Source organism: Rhynchophorus ferrugineus, unplaced genomic scaffold, assembly GCF_030347505.1.
Source record: "Rhynchophorus ferrugineus isolate W39M unplaced genomic scaffold, kcgeb_rfMv2 rfM4, whole genome shotgun sequence".
NCBI classification, from domain to species: domain Eukaryota; kingdom Metazoa; phylum Arthropoda; class Insecta; order Coleoptera; family Curculionidae; genus Rhynchophorus; species Rhynchophorus ferrugineus.
In genome coordinates this window covers 15786578-15806285 of record NW_027472583.1, presented here as the reverse complement: position 1 = coordinate 15806285, position 19708 = coordinate 15786578, and the positions used below count along the sequence as shown (strand labels likewise).

General features: G+C 33.3%; 1 protein-coding gene across 3 annotated transcripts in view; it reads left to right on the top strand.

Annotated features, from left to right (window-relative positions):
* Positions 1-19708, top strand: part of NKCC (sodium potassium chloride cotransporter) — a 53393-nt gene that overhangs the window by 29412 nt on the left and 4273 nt on the right. For all 3 annotated transcript variants that reach the window (XM_076404539.1, XM_076404538.1, XM_076404537.1), the window contains exons 4-12: positions 4189-4380; positions 4435-4611; positions 6827-6966; positions 8250-8447; positions 13636-13867; positions 14396-14517; positions 14576-14711; positions 15761-15972; positions 17534-17775. In XM_076404539.1, coding sequence (XP_076260654.1) covers positions 4189-4380; positions 4435-4611; positions 6827-6966; positions 8250-8447; positions 13636-13867; positions 14396-14517; positions 14576-14711; positions 15761-15972; positions 17534-17775 — 1651 coding nt within the window. The remainder of the gene's footprint in view (positions 1-4188; positions 4381-4434; positions 4612-6826; positions 6967-8249; positions 8448-13635; positions 13868-14395; positions 14518-14575; positions 14712-15760; positions 15973-17533; positions 17776-19708) is intronic.

Below are 19708 nucleotides of genomic sequence, written 5' to 3'. Positions count from 1 at the left end.
TATCCCACCCTCCTGACGGATTGTTAATCCGTCTGGACAGTTTATAGTTATTGTCAATTTTTGTTTAAGTAAATTTCCATGGTATCCCTCTATGAAATGGTATTCTAATTCAAATTCCAAATCCAAATTCCAGTAGTTTACAGCTAAGAAAGTGAGCTACTGCAATTCGCATTTCGTGGCTGTTCACCCTCAACTGCAAGCTTCTGTTCAAATTCGAGTAAGGCCTTTGATAGACTTAAACCTTGAACTGTGATGCGTGTGCCGGGAATCCACGAACTAGGGGTGTCTGAAATAGAAGAAGTTTGAATGTTTCTTATTGGAATAGTTTATGACTATAGACCATCTTTTGCAACCTTACAACATTAGCTGCGATATTTTTGCATGAACTCTACTAAAGTACACTAAGAAACGCTTCGAATAAATGGAATTGTTTATAGCTAGAAGTCGTTGAGCAACTCGTCTTCAACTCACCTTTTGTAACGTTACAGCTTCATCTGTGATACTTTTGCCCGATCTCCATTTAACTACACTAAAAAATGCTTCGAGTAACTGCGAAACGATTGCCAATCCAACGTCAACCTTTTTATTTTCTTGATAATTAATTTGTTTTCGTTTAATTTGACGAATTCAAAAAAGAACAGTCTTATAATCTCCTCGGACTCCTACTGACTGCGTCATTTATAATATGTGAAAAGGTTTAGAAAACAAAAACTATCAATTTATTTTTTTTATTACTCCTAGTGGTTCCACAATCTGCCCAATAGGCAATAAGTATTCATTAAGTCATTCAGTCACTTCATTAAGTGATGTCCTGTATAAAATACTATCTAAATTAATTAGTCTTATTCTGAAGATTATTCTAAAATCTATATATGTCTAGTAATCACATCAGATGGTGTTAAATGTTTTAGTCTACGCACTTCACTATCATGTCGTATATTAGCTGATTTGCGAGTACACTGTGATTCACTGATACTCTTTCAAAGTATTTCACACAAACACATTGAATTATACTAGATATAGGTTCTAGAGAAATATCGCGTTGTATCACTTCATCTGAAGCATAGTATGGAGCAACATTGGCACGCAACACTTTATTTTGGAGCTGTAAAAGTTATGTGGGTGGATTTTTTCATTGGCTTTAATGAACCATGTCTTCAACCACAGCTGTATTTACTCCAGGTGGCTTTGTAGGTTCATTGATGCTGTGACTAGATCTTCATGAGATGCAGAGTCTGCGTATGTTGCCACAGTAGTTATTTTTATGGTGGGTAAATCGGCAGTATATAAAAGATAAACTATTAAATCTAGTAATTTTGCTTTCGCCATCTTTATGTAGCTGAAACCGGAAAGGTTTAAAAACATTCTTTAAGTGTTTTGAGAAAATGTCGGCCTTCTCTTCATTGCTTCTAGCCCAACTATTTTCATTTGTTTTAATAGGTGGCTTATGCTGCTGGGGTCTCGTAAGCTTTTTGTTGTGTTCCACAACGAATAGTCTATAGCCTCAGTTGGTGTCAACTTTTCTACGTATTCTTGCATGAATTGGTTTTGTTTATTTTGGATCAGATCTTTCAGCTCTTTTATTCTCTTCAATTCTTTGCTGTTGCCAAATCAACCGTAACTTTCTTTTTTCTGCTATCTTTTTCTGAATTGTAAATGATATATGTATGTTTTTTCTTAGAAATGTTTCACTGTTAGAAGTCGCGGAATATGCTTCCTCCTGTATATTTTTTGTAATAGTTACTGCTGCTATTTCTATATCAAATTCAGTTTGTAATGGTAAATTTAGAGAGATGTTTCGGTCTATGTTTTCTCTAAATGGTGGCCAGTTAGTTCTATTATTACACAGAAAGGGAGGTGTATCTTTGATGGTAATTTTGAAAGATATTGTTACTACTATTGGTGAATTATCTGAAGACAGATCTAAATATGATTCTGCACGACACTTATTGAATGGCTATACAAAGCGACAGTGTGGGTAAAAACAGACCAACCCGTCTCACTCGTTTACCATTCAGGTGGTCAAAAAAATTGATTTCCGGATAGTCTGTATTAAATACTTTTACATTGAACCTTGTTCGATAATCTTTAGCTTGATCTTCAAAACGTACAGAAAAGAATAAGCTGTAGGATATGCTAAAATTTTTCTTTTTTATTATTGTTAAACATTAGTGCCAAAATATAAATCGTCGTATTTTTTTATTTTTTACAATCTAACTCATTATGATTTCATTATGAGGCCGTACTTTACTCACTGTATTTCAGAGATTTGTTTTTCATGTTTACTTAATTCTTATAAACCACTTATCGTTCAAACATTATATTTGGTGTAAATAGTTTTAACAATTATACATACATAATATATAGTATACAAAATTACGTTAAAATCAGTAACTAAGTATATAAATATATAGGAATAATATTTAATTAATTTATAATTTTTATATTCAGTAAAAAAGGATATTTATAATTACGTTACGACGTTGAAAACAATGGCCATTATACTGCCGTTTGATTAATGTCCTCGTTTTTTTAGAAGTTTAATTTTCAAATTATAATGTATCTCGTATGCAATATTAATTAAATATTTGATTGATGAACGCGATAGTTATTACCGTCACATCGTCGAGCGCTAGCTTTTCCAGATTTATAATCAAAACGGAGTAATGGTAAATTTCCCAGTCATCCACTTATTGTCTAATAAACACCTGTTATCGTCAGCTGAACGATCATTTCCGATTTATACGAGGAGGATTCTTTAGAGTATTTTCACGTCGTAAAAGGTGATTTAATAAGTTTGGTCCTCAAAAATGAGAAATAATTCTGATTAAAATATTTTTCAACAAGAAATATGTTTTTTACCGTACCGTAATTTATATATCAGGAGTTGAAATTAGTTCGGTCCATTTTCACAAAATTGCTCTTTCGGTTATTGATTTTTAATTGGGACAGTAGATTTTTAAGATATATATTTGTCAAAAACATTCATTAGGCATTTACATGTACTTTTTAACGTTTTAATGTTGGTTTGGAAGGGGTCCATTTTTGAACTTTCGAAACCGTGTGACAGGCAAGCCGTACTGTATCAATATGTACAATTAGTTTTTGCGACCTGTACATTAATCAGAAACCGTCACGTCTACAACAGAATCTTGCATTTGAGTTGCAACAGTGTATCTTTCAAAATTCTTGCAATGTGTAGCTGAGTGCTACCAAGCGAGATGACCAATGAAATTTAAATAAAAAACAATTTAATTTATTTACAAAGTTATTAAATAAAATCCAGTAAAAAAATTAAATTAATATAAAAACATCTAAAAAATATAAATATTATGAGATACTATCTTCTAGTATTATGTATTTTTTAAAATATACTTGTTGAAGAATGCATTTTTCTGACTCCATTCGTAGACCCAAAAAAATTCCACCTATCTCGGTTAAGTTACAAAAATGTTAATTATAAATATCTTAATCAATATACATTAGTTTAAGTAAATGAACCCCTTCAAACTAAGTAAGTTTTATTGCAATTAATGGAACTTTACAAACAACTTTTTAAAGAACAAAATTTGGCTCTATACGTATAGTGAATGGCTTTACAGTAAAACTCTTCATGTAGTATAATCGCATTTACCTTCAATGTAATGTTACTATCGGTCTATTTGAACACATTTTGAGATTAAACTGTGGGCTACGTTTCCTGTTAAAAAAAAAAACAATATATACTCGTCTCTTTATTTCCGGGCATACACTGGATACACAACACATCTAAGACTAAAGATACATTATAATCAAATAATAGTTATTATAACAATAATAAACAAAGATGCTGAACGTACTCTATAACAGGTACACACAAATGGCGTTATAAACAATCTGAAAGAAACCATAGAATCAAGCAATCCCGTTATAGAAATGAGCCAATCAAATGCCTTTGTAGGACAATTCAAACGAACCAATCAAAAGAGTGGTCTCAGAGCCTGCGTTGGGGGGACCACGCAAAACAATTTCTCAGTTTCGTTTATTTAAGTTAAATCTCTGTATAATAGTCTATGATTAAAACAAGTAATTGGTTCAAAGTAGTATCTAGATATCGGAGGTCATGAAACATTTCTCCAAAACTGCCTATATATTTAAATATCCATTTCCTGTGTGTACTCATCAGTTAAATGTTTATTTTATTTTCAGGTGGAATTTATTACATTATATCCAGATCGTTAGGACCTGAATTTGGAGCATCCGTTGGTATTGTATTTGCTTTTGCGAATGCAGTTTCGGCATCTATGAATACTATCGGATTTTGCAATTCACTTAGTGACTTGCTTAAAAAGTATGACATTATAATGTTCGATGGTGGTGTGAACGATGCCAGGGTAGTTGGTAAGAATAATAAAAACCTAACCGATTATTTTGATAGTCACTCTTATTATTTAGGTACGGTAGCTACTTTGGTAATGATATTGATATGTTCTTTTGGAATGGAATGGGAAAGTAAAGCACAAAATTTCTTAATTGCTATTATTGGAGGCGCTATAGTTGATTTTATAGCCGGTACAATCATTGGTCCCCGCAATGACGAACAAATTGCTCAAGGTTTCACTGGATTTAATTGTAAGTACACGAAATTAACTATCAGGGGAATATGTTGTTATTCTGTAACTTTGAATGCATGAACGTTGTTGATTTAACGATAGTTAATAAACAATGCAAGATAAATAAAATGAACAGAACCATAAAAAAGATATGGGTAGTACAAATCCGTTCAGTCTGTTATTTCGTTAATTCAGTTTTTACTACTTTTTCGACTGCATATTATTTCTCCGTCGGAAGAATGCTATACATTCTGAAGCTAAACAGGAATCGACCTAATTTTTAGTTCATTTATAAAATACCGCACAAGAACGAATCAGAAGAACCTTTTTCAGATTTTTACCGATACAGATACCGATTTAACAGATTTTATTAATATTGTTACGTAAACTTTATTATGGTACCTAACGCTCATCGCATTTTTGTCAAGAAAAATTATTATTTCATTCAATGCATCATCATTATTATCATCGGCCCTAAAAAACCAAAAGTTTTTATGGAAGACGTTGGCCTGCTCAAATGTCTTAAATTCGAAATTTTGAATTTTTTAAAATTAGCTTTATTTTAATCAATATATTTTAGTAAATTGTGTGAGTATATCTGCATACTATAAGCTTAAAAGTATTATATTGAAACTTAAATTATTTTATATAACAATAAAATAGAAAAAACTTATGTCTTTTCCATTATAGTTATATTGTATACATAGACAATGACAATATGATAAGAGTAATATGGAGAAAGCTTTTTAATGGAAAAACCATTAATTTATCTTTAAAAAATATATTTAACGCAAAGAAGAGACTAGTTGAATGGCTATACAAAGCGACATTGAGGGTAAAAACAGGTAAAAATCAACCGGACATCTATTTCTAGATACCTCACTGGCAACACCATTCAAAAGAGATGGCCTCTCAGATCACAGTGCAACAGTCAAAACATTAGTGATAATGCGGCAACATTGAGACACGCTGACAACATAAATTTTGATGACGTGCATTTGTTGTTTTATTAGTATACTGTAAAGTACCAAGAATCATCATATGCAATTATATACAAGATAAAATCAGTCCAACCCATCTCACTTTTTGACCATCCAGATAGTAGAAAAATGGAGGTGGATGTATCTCTATCTAATGGCTTCCCAAGTTGGTGACTGTAGATTCCAATAGTTTACGGCTAATAAATTGAGCTACTACAATCCTACAACTACAATTAAATTTTACGAAATCATGTTTTACATCATAGAATAGTTACAGGAGAAAACTTCTTATTACCAAATGTACTTGTTCTTTGTGTTGTTTATTATCAGATGAGATCTTGAGTCGTCACGTTTCTTAGGGGCGTTTCTTTTTTTCTTTCTGTAAAAACAGCAGATTATATCAAAATCATCCAAACCTATAGTTGTTCGAAGATGAGTGTCATCATAATTAGCAATTTTTTATGCTGCAAAATATTTCTAAACTATTATGATGGTGTTAATTTCATACATTGAACAAATTACAGAAATTAGTTAAGGTATCGGGTATATTCGTCATGGAAATCAATATTGAGTTAACCAGCTTAATTAACGTAGTAAGTCTAAATTCATCACGCGATGTATGAAGACGATCTTAGGTCTATACACCTACAATTTGTTTCCGATTTATTAGCAATAACCAGGTTTTACAAGATGCTACTACAAATATCAGACAATGGTTTGTTAGGAATATACAGATTGTGGTAACCAAAAGACCAAAGTATTTTTCATATACAATAACCGTTCTAAAATTAACAACAATATTTTTAATGCTTTCTTTCTCTTCTCGTATAAAATGTCCAATAAGAAAAGTCATGTCAACAACATAACCTTAAAGTTTTGGCAATTTTGTATCAAAATTGAAAAGGGTAAACATAAAGAAAATGGTTATATTGTAGATAATTGTGAAAGTGTACGTAAAAATGTTATTCTACAACATAACAACGTTCTACAATATCTGCAAAATTTGCAAAACATAAAAATGTTAGAAAAGAGAAATCGGCCCTACCCAATTACCAATGCATAGTGATTAGTAAGTGTAGTTTCATACGAAGAAACCAAATGTTGGGTCGCTTCTTGGATTCTATTAAAATACATTCTCAAGGATGAAGTATGTAGGGAAAGCTATAATTATATTAAAATTTATTTATAGTTTTATATACATTATATAGACGATGATAACTATTATTATATATTAATATAATTTTTAAATTGCAGCAACTGTGTGGTCTGAAAATTGGTATCCAGAATATCGAGAATCTGAAGGCACAAATTATAATTTCTTCCAAGTATTCGCCATATTTTTCCCATCTGTTACTGGGATACAAGCTGGAGCTAATATCTCTGGAGACTTAAAGGTATAGTAATTTAGTATCATTAATTTTTTTAATAGTTATTTAAAAGATATTTTAAAAATATTGAAAATTCTCATTAATCGAGCATTATTAGATACCAAATTATGCTGAATAATTATAATGTTGAGATTACTGAATTGTATACGACGCTGGTTCAAATATGATCGAGACAAATACTCTGACAGGTTTATTTACTATTGAAAAAATTTACAGCTCTTCTAAGTCTTTTCCCTCGCTAGTTACGCATTTTGTCCATCTTTCTGAAAGTTTTTTGATGCCAGTGTCGAAGAATTCCTTGGGCAACTCGGACATCTACCTCGTCGTCGGTGTTGAATCTTTGACCTCCAAGGGCTTCTTTCAGTGGTTCAAACATGTGGTAGTCGTAAGATGATAAATCCGGACTGTAGGGGTGGGGGTATTCCAGTACATCTACATACATTTTAGGAACTCATCGCGCCATTATTTTGCGATATTGAATGTGTTCGTGGATGATAAATTCTATACTACCAATACTGATGCCGAGTTCAGCCAAAATGTCTCAAATATTCATCCTACGGTCCTCCAAGACGCGGCGAATTAGGTGTAATGCTAGTTCGCGGTCGATGATCATGCGGTTCATTCCCGACGATTTCGCAGCTATCCTTGGATGCTTTGGCCCATTTAATCACGGAAGCCCTACTCAGGCACTCACTACCGATCTGATTTTGCAAACGCAGATAAATTTCGGTCTTCGCATCCTCACACTAAAAAATGAATGATAATACGTTGCGCTACGCCGGTCGATACTTGACATTCACTCATGGTCGTAGCACGCACGTGAAACATACGCTCCCGACGAATACTATGCCACATTGTTCGTAAGAGACCCAGCTATCATATACTAAAGCCACAACCTTCAAAATATACATGCGCGCAATATACAGCGTTCGTTTCCATCATATATGAACCCTCGTAGACAAATTCAACAAAACTAAAGTACATTCTGTCCAAAAATATCAAGAATTGACTTGTTAAGAAGCCGGCTTGAATGTTCTACTGAACTTAGTAATTAGCAAAAAAAGAAAGAATATTATCTCAGCATTATATGGAGTTATATAGTTGTGGAAATACAAAATACTGAACTGCAAGATTATTGATATTTTAATGTAATTGTAATTGTAATTATTTCTTAATTGTTTTGTATCAAACTTAGCTTGGCACATAAATATAGCCAAATATAATTAGATATATAGAATATAGCCAAACTTTTTTTTTATGGAAATACTAAATTACTTTTGCATTTTCAGGATCCTGCGTCTGCCATACCAAAAGGAACACTTCTGTCTCTTTTAATTACCATGACGGTATACGCCTTATTCGTAGTGTTCGCAGGATCTGCTGTTTTAAGAGATGCTAGCGGATACATCGGTGATATTGCCAATGGTACAATATCAAAGTGCGTGGAAACTTATTCCTGTCAATATGGTCTTTTTAACAGTTATCAGGTAACAACTATAATACGACCGTGAAACACTTGTTTTAAAGGAATTCTAATAATTTAGTTATAAACAGAAATGATCACAATTTAAGTCAATGTTCATTGAATTTGTTCATCAACTATATAACATATGTTAATTACGTTTATTTAGTCATGTCTAATAATGCCTCGGTATGGACCCATATATGCGGATTCCAATAATTCTGGCCCGGTTTACCTGATGAAGATATTTTTTTGGTCCGAAAATATTTGTTTATATTAGAGAAATATACTGGGAATGGAAAGTTATTTATATGTAGAGGAAATCTATCTCTTGTGTACAAAATTTAGAGGACATCAAATGTACAATACAAGGACAAGGAAATCACCCATAAATAATAGGCACAATTTCCATTTTTATATTATTTAGGGCGTCTAAGATGATAAAATTTAGAGGATGTGATATACTATCAATACTAAACTGCCTGATGCAGGTTTAGTTGATGCATATGCAAGAACTTCGGTTGGTTCCCATGTAGAACTTTTGGGTATAACATTATTTGAAATATTTCTAAATAATCTGTTTAGAGAAACATATTACCTTTTTCAAGTGAATGATAAACACATCCGGGAATATACCATTTTTGCTTTGTGGTAAAATGTTAACAAACCATTGTAACACTGTGGATCCCTTCTCACGTTGGTATACCGGGAAACGAGCGCGCGGATAGTGCCGTTAAATCTGCAGCTTCCTCTCCCACCGACGGGATGTTTGTGTCCATCCTGACCTTATCGCATACATTTCTTGTTACACAAATAACGAGGTAGAACATCGTTGAGCACAGGTGACCAACCACAACAGGCTCTTTGAGGTTAAAGCTGATTATCTTCGCGTTCCTTCTCTTCGTCACCATGCCGTACCTTTGAATTGACTGAGGTTGAGCCACTGTTGTTTCTCGCACGGTCACTTGATGACTTCGAACTCGCCTGCTCACCGTGAGTGTTGTCACTGTGCCAATATTTCAGTCTAAACGGCTGTCCATGGCTCACCCAGATTAGAACTAAGTATAGGCTGCAAAATATTAGAAATGCCTTGACAGGAGAAAATACAGACAGACTCCTCGAATTTCTACGAGAAATCAATTTTCTCCATCGAATCTAGCCTATGCTAAGTTTAGAGTTACTGCCACATAAACTATTACCACTTCGGTATGGGTACTGATGTGTGCTGTCTGGATAAAACCTCCACTTCGTTATGGTTGTGTTTGTAGCCCTGTGTTCATTGTTCATTTTGAGTGTTCATTTTTAAAATGTATATACACCATTTATACATTTAGCCTCCCTCTTTGTGTTATTAATTTTATTTATTTATTAATTTATTATTTTATATATACACCTTATGCCTGGCCCCACCCTCTTTATATCAACACCGTACTATTGAATAGTCGCAAAAAATAAGAGCAACAAAAATGACTTCCTAAAAATAATGAGTTCTTAAAAAATCATTAGATTACTAAAACAATACCTTGCCAAAAATTTAATGTTTATTATTAAAATTTAATGTTTATAATTTAAATAATTAACGCACTGATTTGTTTAGTCTCTAGAACTCGAAAATGGCTGATTTTGGTTTCGAAATATTTCCCATATAAAGTCCAGGATCAACATTTTTGTCATAGAGTAATAGAGAGAAAACTCAAGGACTCTATAGAGAAAGGTTTCGTTACGTCCAATATACAAGGGTTATAATCGCCCATTCAAGTAATTTGATATTATTCAGTTTAAATCTCTATTATAGGTTCCTGTAAGGATAAAATTTTGCTGTGAAAGCATCTGATTGGTTCTTTGATAAAGTGTGCCACGCGGGTGCAGCACATGACAGCCCTGACGTCACGTTTCATTCACCAATGAAATTTAAATAAAAACCAATTTAATTTCCGAAAAATTTTTTAAAAATAAACTTCTGTAGAAGTATAATAATAAACATAATCTGGAAATATAAATATATCTATTTGAATATAATATAAATATATTATCAAATCGTTGAATCGAGAAAGAAATATAGAAAAAGCTACAACCTAATTCGAAACACTACATATCTCCTGTCAAATATAAACAAAATTTTCTATAGCGCCTTTTCTCTTTTTTATATTTCTTTAGTGTTATCAATTTAAATAAGATAAAATAGATATATTAAACTTGCTTATTTTTGTTCCCCCATACCGAAAGCAAACTAAGTCTATGTCCGTTAATATTTCATGTACTTGTTCAACACAAAAGTTAATTGAGACAAGTTATAATTTTAAAAAAATTTTATTGTGAAAATTGTGGATCGGATAATTAAAAGCGTTAAATTGTATGAATTACGTCACAATGGAGTAATATAAACATGTATAAACATATATAAACACAAAAAGTAATATCTTAAAGAACAGCAACAAAAATTTAAAATATATGATATTTATCGAAATCACTACTTTCCTCTTATTTTGGTAAAATCGTAGAGTTAAAGAGATAGCTTAAAGATCTATTAGCAATATTATATTGCATACAAAACAATCATGAGATATTATCTTTTCTACTAAATTAATCTCAATTTGATAGTGTACGAATTGTATTGTTTTATTTTGTATTAATGTATTTTTTTAAACATGCTTGTTAAAAAATTAATCCAATAAAATCCCACCGATCTTGGTTAAGTAGCCGTAATACAAAATATTAATTAGAAATATCTTAATCAAAATATGTTCGTTTAAGTAAATAAACTCCTCCCAATCAAATGCAGTTGTGCCGCAATTCAAACGAATTTATGACGAAATGAAAATGACCCTAAAAAATGAATAAACAAAAAACGTACCATAGAAACAAAATTAACCAATCGCCTTCGTTCTTCTGACCATAGCGATTAAAATAAGTAATAAGTTTAAAGTAGTGACATCTAGATATTGGACGTGGCAAAACATTTGTTCAAAATTCCATATATAGTACATTCTCTATTTTCTCTGTGATTTTTGTTGGTTGTCAAATATTTATGGGTCACTATTATCAAACCTCGGTTAGAATTTATAATAAACGTTGAAGATAATTTCTCATAAATAATAATATATAATATTAAATAATAACAGGTCAATTGAAAAATCCCCGGTCTGACACATAGTTGGCGCTACTAGAGTTAAACCCATACGCTTTTTAGATAGCCCTAACCCTCAAAAGATGCGTGTATAAATTTGACAGCTGTCGGATCATTAGTTCGTGAATTATAGCATTTTGAGCGAAGCAACTTTTGTCATTGTGGAAAAAATGGATAAAAAGGAATTTCGCGTGTTGATAAAATATTGCTTTTTGAAGGGAAAAAATACAGTTGAAGCTAAAACTTGGCTTGATGCCGAGTATCCGGATACTGCCCCAGGAAAATCAATCAACATCAAGGATTGGTATGCTAAGTTTAGACGTGGTGAAATGAGCGGCGAAGGCGGTGAAGGCAGTGGACGCCCAAAAGAGGTTGTTACCGATGAAAGCATTTAAAAAATACCCAAAATGTTTTTGAATGAACGTAAACTGAAATTGAATGAAAATGAAATAGCAGACACTCTAAATATATCAATTGAACATGTATCATCATATCATTCACGAATATTTGGGTATGAGAAAGTTCTGTGCCCGCGCGATCCCACTTTTGACCAAAAGCAACAACGAGTTGAAGATTTGGAGGAGTGCTTGAATATGATCAAGCCTAATAATTCCGAGTTTTAGCATCGATATGTGCCAATGGATGAAACATGGCTCCAAAATTTCACTCCAAAGTCCAATCGACAGTCATCCGAGTGAATTGCACACGATGAATCCGATCCAAAGCATGGGAAAACGCAACAGTCGGCTGGCAAGGTTATGGCGTCTGTATTTTGGGATGCGCATGGAATAATTTTCATTGACTACCTTGAAAAAGGAAGGACCATTAACAGCGACAATTACATAGCGTTATTGGGCCGTAGAAGGATGAAATCGCCAAAAAACCGCCGCATTTGAAGAAAAAGAAAGTGCTGCTTCACCTAGACAATGCACCGTGTCACAAGTCAGTGAAAACGATGGCAAAAATCTATGAATTGGGCTTCGAATTGCTTCCTTATCCACCGTATTCTGCAGATCTAGCCCCCAACGACTATTGCCTGTTCTCAGATCTCAAAAGAATGCTTGCTGGGAAGAAATTTTCGTCGAATGAAGAGGTGATCGCCGAAACTGAAACTGATCGCTGAAACGCTATTTTTTAAAAAAGCAAAGGACAAATCGTACTACAAAAGTGGTATCGAAAAGTTGGAGGGTCGCTATAATCAGTGTATAACCCTTGAAGGGAATTATGTTGAATAAAAAACAATAATTTTGGCAAAAAATGTGTTTTAATATGGTAGGCCTACCATAGTAATCCTCGGCCGAGGACTTTTCAATTGACCTGTTATATATAATATGATATAACTATGTGCTAACTTGCAAGTCTAATTGCAGTCCGGCAAACATTTAACAAGTATAGAGTCGAAATATGCAATGACTGTTTATGGTAAGGCATAATTTGTATGTATTTTACGTTTGTTTGTTAGTTTTAACTTTAGTGTACAATAACTGCTTTACTTTTATTATTCACTAATCACAATGACAAGGAGAAGACGACCTGATTTGGGTCATCTAAATCAGTCAAATTTGCAACGGGTTATCTCACGCGCTAACAGCACTTATAACTAGTGAAAGACAGAAAATCATAATAATCGGATTAATATGTCATAATTGACTTTGAGAGCCACTGGAAATGGAGTAGACAGGCTTAAAATGCAACGAGTTTGTGCATATCAAATACAGCAACAACGAGCACGACAAAATGACATAGAGTGATTCCGCAGCCGCAGTGTTCCTGCTTGTTGTTATTGCTTGTCAATATTATAAGGCATTATAACACATATAACACAGCGGCGAATCTACTGGGTTATATTATTCGTTTTTGCGACTTGAAACCACTTAACTACAAAACATATGCAGACCAATTAAAAACTGCCCGAATTTTTTACTATTTTACTAGTAGGTTTAGGCGCTTGAAGTTTATTTTTGATAGCATCAGCAAAGTAGCTCCTCGTGAAGAACCCACGCCGTAGCCAAAGACAAATCTCTCTATTCTTATTTTTCTATATTGAAAAAATAAATATCGTGTATAAATCTATTTATTTTTGTAGATGATGACAATAATCTCATATTGGTGGCCTTTAGTTTACGCTGGATGTTGGGCAGCCTGTCTGAGTACTGCGCTAACCAATCTACTCTCTGTACCTAGATTGATACAGGCTTTAGGAATAGATGAAATATATCCAGGATTAATTTTCTTTTCAAAAGGTTACGGAAAAGCGGGAGAGCCCTACCGAGGTTATGTATTAACCTATTTTGTATCTGTTGCTTTCCTGTTAATTGGTAAGTTGTAAATTTGCTCTAACATTCTGACACTCAATTATGCACAAAAAATAGTATGTCTTCAGTTTAGTAGAACTGTGAGGGTATTCATTTAAATCCATCTTAAATAATTGTCAATATTTCTTTCATAATGAATTGAATTGAATAAGTTGAATAATGCGAAAGTCCTTCGTGCATGTATTTTTTGTAACATTGTTTTTTATTTCAACATTCTTCCTTTAACATTAAAATCACCATATGTATATCATTAAGACCAATATACATAAGTACATCTAAATAGAGCATGATCCCAATAAACCTTTACAATAATGCGATGTTTTTTAAACTATTATATTGTTGGGACAATTGGTATAATTTTGTGCATCAATATCAAATGATACGCTTTCCTAACAAATATTTTGGAAACAATAAGTTAAATACTGATATGGAGATTTGTGTATAAAATAAATAACAGTTATATAGAAAATTAAATATTCAGCTCATCCTTATAGCAATAAATTAGTAATTATTTTTTATTTATTTTTTCAGGGGAATTGAATGCAATAGCTCCACTGATATCAAACTTTTACTTAGCCTCATACGCTTTAATCAATTTCTGTACGTTCCACGCGGCACTTATAAAGCCTTTAGGCTGGAGACCAACCTTTAAAGTAAGTATTTTAATTTTTTTTAATATAGTCATAACGATAATTCAACCTTTTCTTTCAGTACTATAATACGTGGCTAAGTTTGTTTGGTTTCATTGCTTGCCTGGCAATCATGTTTCTCATTAACTGGAAAACGTCTTTAATTACTTTCATTGTTATCTTTGGACTTTATTTAGTCGTTGTTTACAGAAATCCAGGTAATATTACTAATAGTATTAACGTTAGGTTGGGAGCTATGGATTGAAATAGTAGAAACAGTCGATACTCGCAAAACAGTTGAACTACTGGGTAGTAAAAAAACTAGCGACTGAAAATAGTAATTACTATTCGAGTCAAATGCACATATTAACAGTTTTTCTATTCGGCGATAACAGACTGAGATGTACGAATTTCTTCCCGTACTAATTTTGAGAGATTTGGGTCTTTTGAGAGATTTTGAGAGTAATGGGTTTATTTCAATTTCCTTCTAATATGAGTTACTATTTTTTCCAACCATAAGTGAAACAAAGATGTAGATATTTCTTATCGAACTTTCTTTGGGAAAGAAAGGGAAAGAGATAATTGCTGGATTCAATTACATTTAAAATTATTTCTATATTTTATATATTTGACTTGATTGTAAAGGGGAGTAATGACCACTAAATACTTGTATTGTATTTTCTCAATCAATATTTATCAACTATAACCGTCGCACCCTTATTAAATACAATAATAATTTAGTTTATTGTTATTAAGGAATATTTTATTATTATGAACATTATTATTTATTGAAACTTGAATGAAAGAAAACATTCAAAAGGCTAGAATAAACATCAAGAAGTGGTGAAAATCGAAAGTCAAACAAAAGAGCATTAACTATTATTGTCAAACAACAGTCAAAAGTATTTTACTATTTATCATTCATAATTTTATTCCTCTTGCCTTGTTACATTAATAGATAATCTTGAAAATAGTATTCCAAAATGCTGCTGTATTGATGTATAATATATTGTTATTTACTACAAACAAAACATAATATCTATGTAAGCATAAATTGGGCACATTATTTTCAAGTTCGCTGCTAGGACGGCAAAGCCAGAACGTTAAAAATAATTCGAATGAAACTAGTAGAAACGAAAATAGTAACTGAAAGTACACGACTGAAACTGTCGATAGTATAAAGTAGTCAATTACTAAATAGTCGATAGTTCCCAACGCTAGAATATAACCCATCATGAAGTTATACATTTATATTATTCTATTTCAGACGTTAATTGGGGATCATCAACTCAGGCGCAAACTTATAAAACCGCACTGACGACATCGTTAAAGTTAATAAACGTCAATGAGCACGTGAAAAATTATAAACCGCAAATCTTGGTGTTGTGCGGTTTGCCTAAACATCGGTTACCACTGCTAGATATGGCTAATTTAATTACCAAGAATCATTCCCTGTTAATTGTTGGAGATATCATCGAAGTACGTCAATCGTGTAATACATTACGTGTATGAATTGATTTTTGCATAATTACCTTCCAAAACCTTCTAAAAATGTTTACACATAATAGGATTTTCTACAATTAACAGGTGTATTGAAAAGTCCCCAGCCTACCATAATATTTTTTTTTGGCAAAATTAGTTTTTTTTACTAATGTTATTATAACATAATTCCCTTCAAGTGTGATATACTGATTATAGCGACCCTCCAACTTTTCGATACCATTTTGTAGTACCATTTTTTCTTTTCTTCAAAATAGGCCTTAGTTTTGGCGATCATCCTTTTATTCGACGAAATTTTCTTCCCAGCGAGCATTCTTTTGAGATCTGAGAACAGGAAATAGCCGCTGTGGGGCAGATCTGTAGAATACGGTGGATGCGGAAGCAATTCAAAGACCAACTCATGGATTTTTGCCTTCGTTTTCACTGAATTATGACACGGTGCATTGTCTTGCTGAAGCAGCACTTTCTCTTTCTTCAAAGGCGGCCATTTTTCGACAATTTCGTCCTTCAAACGGTCCAATAACGTTATGTAATGGTAGCTGTTGATGGTCCTTCCGTTTTCAAGGTAGTCAATGAAAATTATTACATGCGCATCCCAAAATACAGACGCCATAACCCCACGCTTTGGAGCGGGTTCATCGTATGCAGTCCACTCTGATGTCTGTCGAAATGTGCCAAAAACTCGAGTTTATTACGCTTGATCATCTTCAAATACTGCTCCGAATCATCAACTCGTCGTTGTTTTTGGTCGAAAGTGAGCTCGCGCGGCACCCACTTTGCACAGAGCTTTCTCATACCCCAATATTTGTGAATGATATGATGTACGCGTTCAGTTGATATCTTCAGAGTATCTGCTATTTCATTCAATTTCAATTTACGGTAATTCAAAATCATTTTGTGGATTTTTTTAATGCTTTCTTCGGTAACAAACTCTTTTGGGTGTCCACTGCATTCACTGTCTTCGGTGCTCATTTCACCACGTTTATACTTAGCATACCAATCCTTGATGGTTGATTTTCCTGGGCAATGTCCGGAAACTCGGCATCAAGCCAAGTTTTTGCTTCAACTGTATTTTTTCCCTTCAAAAAGCAACATTTTATCAACACGCGAAATTCCTTTTTATCAATTTTTTCCACAATAACAAAAGTTGCTTCACTCAAAATGCTATAATTCACAAACTAATTATCCGACAGCTGTCAAATTTATACACGCATCTTTTGAGGGTTAGGGCTAACTAAAAACATGAATTTAATTCTAGTAGCGCCATCTATGTATCAGGCCGGGGACTTTTCAATTCATTTTTGTTAATATGCATAGAAATTATGGCCAAATGTGTTGCGTATCAGTTGGCATTGTGAACTCCGTTATACTGACAGATTATGTCTGTGAATCATTATGTTTCATCTATTCAAAATAAAACAACTCTATTTAGATATAATTTTAAGCTCGAAGAAAATTTGCAAAAATTACACTATACAGCTAATGTTATATAGCATTAAAAGTGAGTTTTTTTTAACAATGTTTACTAATTGTGTTACAGAATAAAATTAGCCACAAAACTCAAACTCAACGGTCTAACGATGCCTACAGATTTCTGAAGGCGAACAAGATTAAAGCTTTTTACAGTTCATTAGATAACACCACCTTCGAATCGGGTGCCAGAGCATTTTTGAAGACGTCCGGTATAGGAAAGTTAGTTCCAAACGTGGTGATGATGGGCTACAAGAACGATTGGTCCACGTGTCCAAGAAAAGAACTTGTTTCATATTTCAATGTTTTACAGTAAGTGCATTTAATTAATCAACCTAGTAAAAAATATTGAGGATTTTTTATCGTACGTTTATTTAAATTCCATCAGGCTTCTTAACTTAATATTCCTTATAATCCAAAGCAGTACACTCTGAACTGTGTTACTTAGTGCTATTTCTGGTATTGCAGAACTTCCAATTTCCAATAATTCACGGACTGGGTGTGTTTGGCTAAGTTTTGATATTCTCAAGTTCCAATAGCATAAGGCTGAGTAACTGTGTAGTAAATTACTAACGTAGTGAATAATTTTAAAACAGCGCCGTATTTTGTTGTCTTCGAAACAATACTTCCAAGATACTGATAGACACGGTATATCGTTATGTTATCTCTCTTATGTTAAGGTTTCGGGTATGTTTTTCAATATGTGTTGCCTTCCGATTGTTTTTTTTTACTTTTGCAATATAGTGGTTGTTATTGTCTTGCCAAAATCGACTTGCTGTACGTGGGATGCTATTTTCTTCGCTTTTATTGACAACATTGCGATGTTGATCCTTGTTGCACATTCATTCTTTTATTAGTTTGTCCTATGTACACGTTTTCGCTGTAATAGCATTGAATTTTTGGTTTTATAATTAGAAGGATTGCGCTAATTAGTTGTTTGATCTTTTGAAAATTCTGCTGCTGAAATTCTTCTGTGGTTCCCTTTATTTTCTGGACATGAGTTTTTCCTGGTGACTTTTCTTTTTCTCCGTCCTATTAGTTACAGCGTGGTCCTGGTGCACTAATTGCACTTTGTGTCCCACTAATGTGTTTGTGTTGCACTAATTGTCTAATTGCACTTTTTCTTAGCCTTAGAAGAGATTTTTGACATTAATTTTACTACTAACGAACATGTTTGTTGTAATTAGAGATAAATATTTAACAGCTATTTTCTAGCCAATTTTTTAGAATGAGATTAGCCCAAAATTATATCCTGTATTCGTAATTTTAACTTTGGATATACGATGGTGGTCCGATAATTACTTAGCCTACAAAAGGAAAACAAAAATTTTGGAAAAGCGACGATTTATTTCTCAACGTAGTCTCCATTTAGCTCACTACACGTGACCCAGCGATGCTCAAACTTCTATAACCCGTCTGAAAATACGTTTTCTTGAGATCTGCAAAGTGGATCCCCATGGCGGTGACTGTATTCTCATTCGATTCAAACTTCTGCCTGACGATTGACTCTTTTGAAGTTAAAAAGAAATATTGAAGAAAAAAATATATAGACGCACACAAAAAATATAGAATTTTGTAGCCCAATTCGATCAATTTGCCCGTGACGAATGGCGAATGGCCGTTCGCTAAATGTACCCATTTTTTCTACAATTAGGTATCGAATCGGTTCAATAATTCGGCATAGTATAGTACTGTGTCCATTTTGCCCTTCTCCAGGTAGTCGATGTAGATCACACTTTGTGAATCCCAGAAAACGGTGGCCATCACCATTCCGACCGATAGGATAGTCTTCGCCTTTAGTAATTTTTCGTAATTTATGGGCACGTATTTAATATATGGTGTATATCAGTGGATCGTCATGTCATTTCTCGTCAGTGATCGTGAAACGAGGCAGAAACTGGTCTCACGGTTGCGCTTGTTCATCAGAGTGAGCAGGCGTAGCACCCATTGCGTCAACAGCTTTCTAATGCCCAAAATTGCATGCAAAGTATGACCCACGCCATCCGTTGAGATACTTACAGCCTCATCTATCTCAGACATCCTCATATCCTCAATATTGATGGTAGGCCAATAAGAGGTTGTGGATTTTTGTCATTTTATCCACTGCGGTAGCTGTTTTCAGGCACCTGGGCGTGGCTCAGCAAAAACCGACGTACCTCCACGTTGAAACTCGTTAAACCAATTTTTAATGGTCGCCATCGAAGAAGAAGAGTCACTGTAGTTTCCAATCGGTCTTTTATATCGA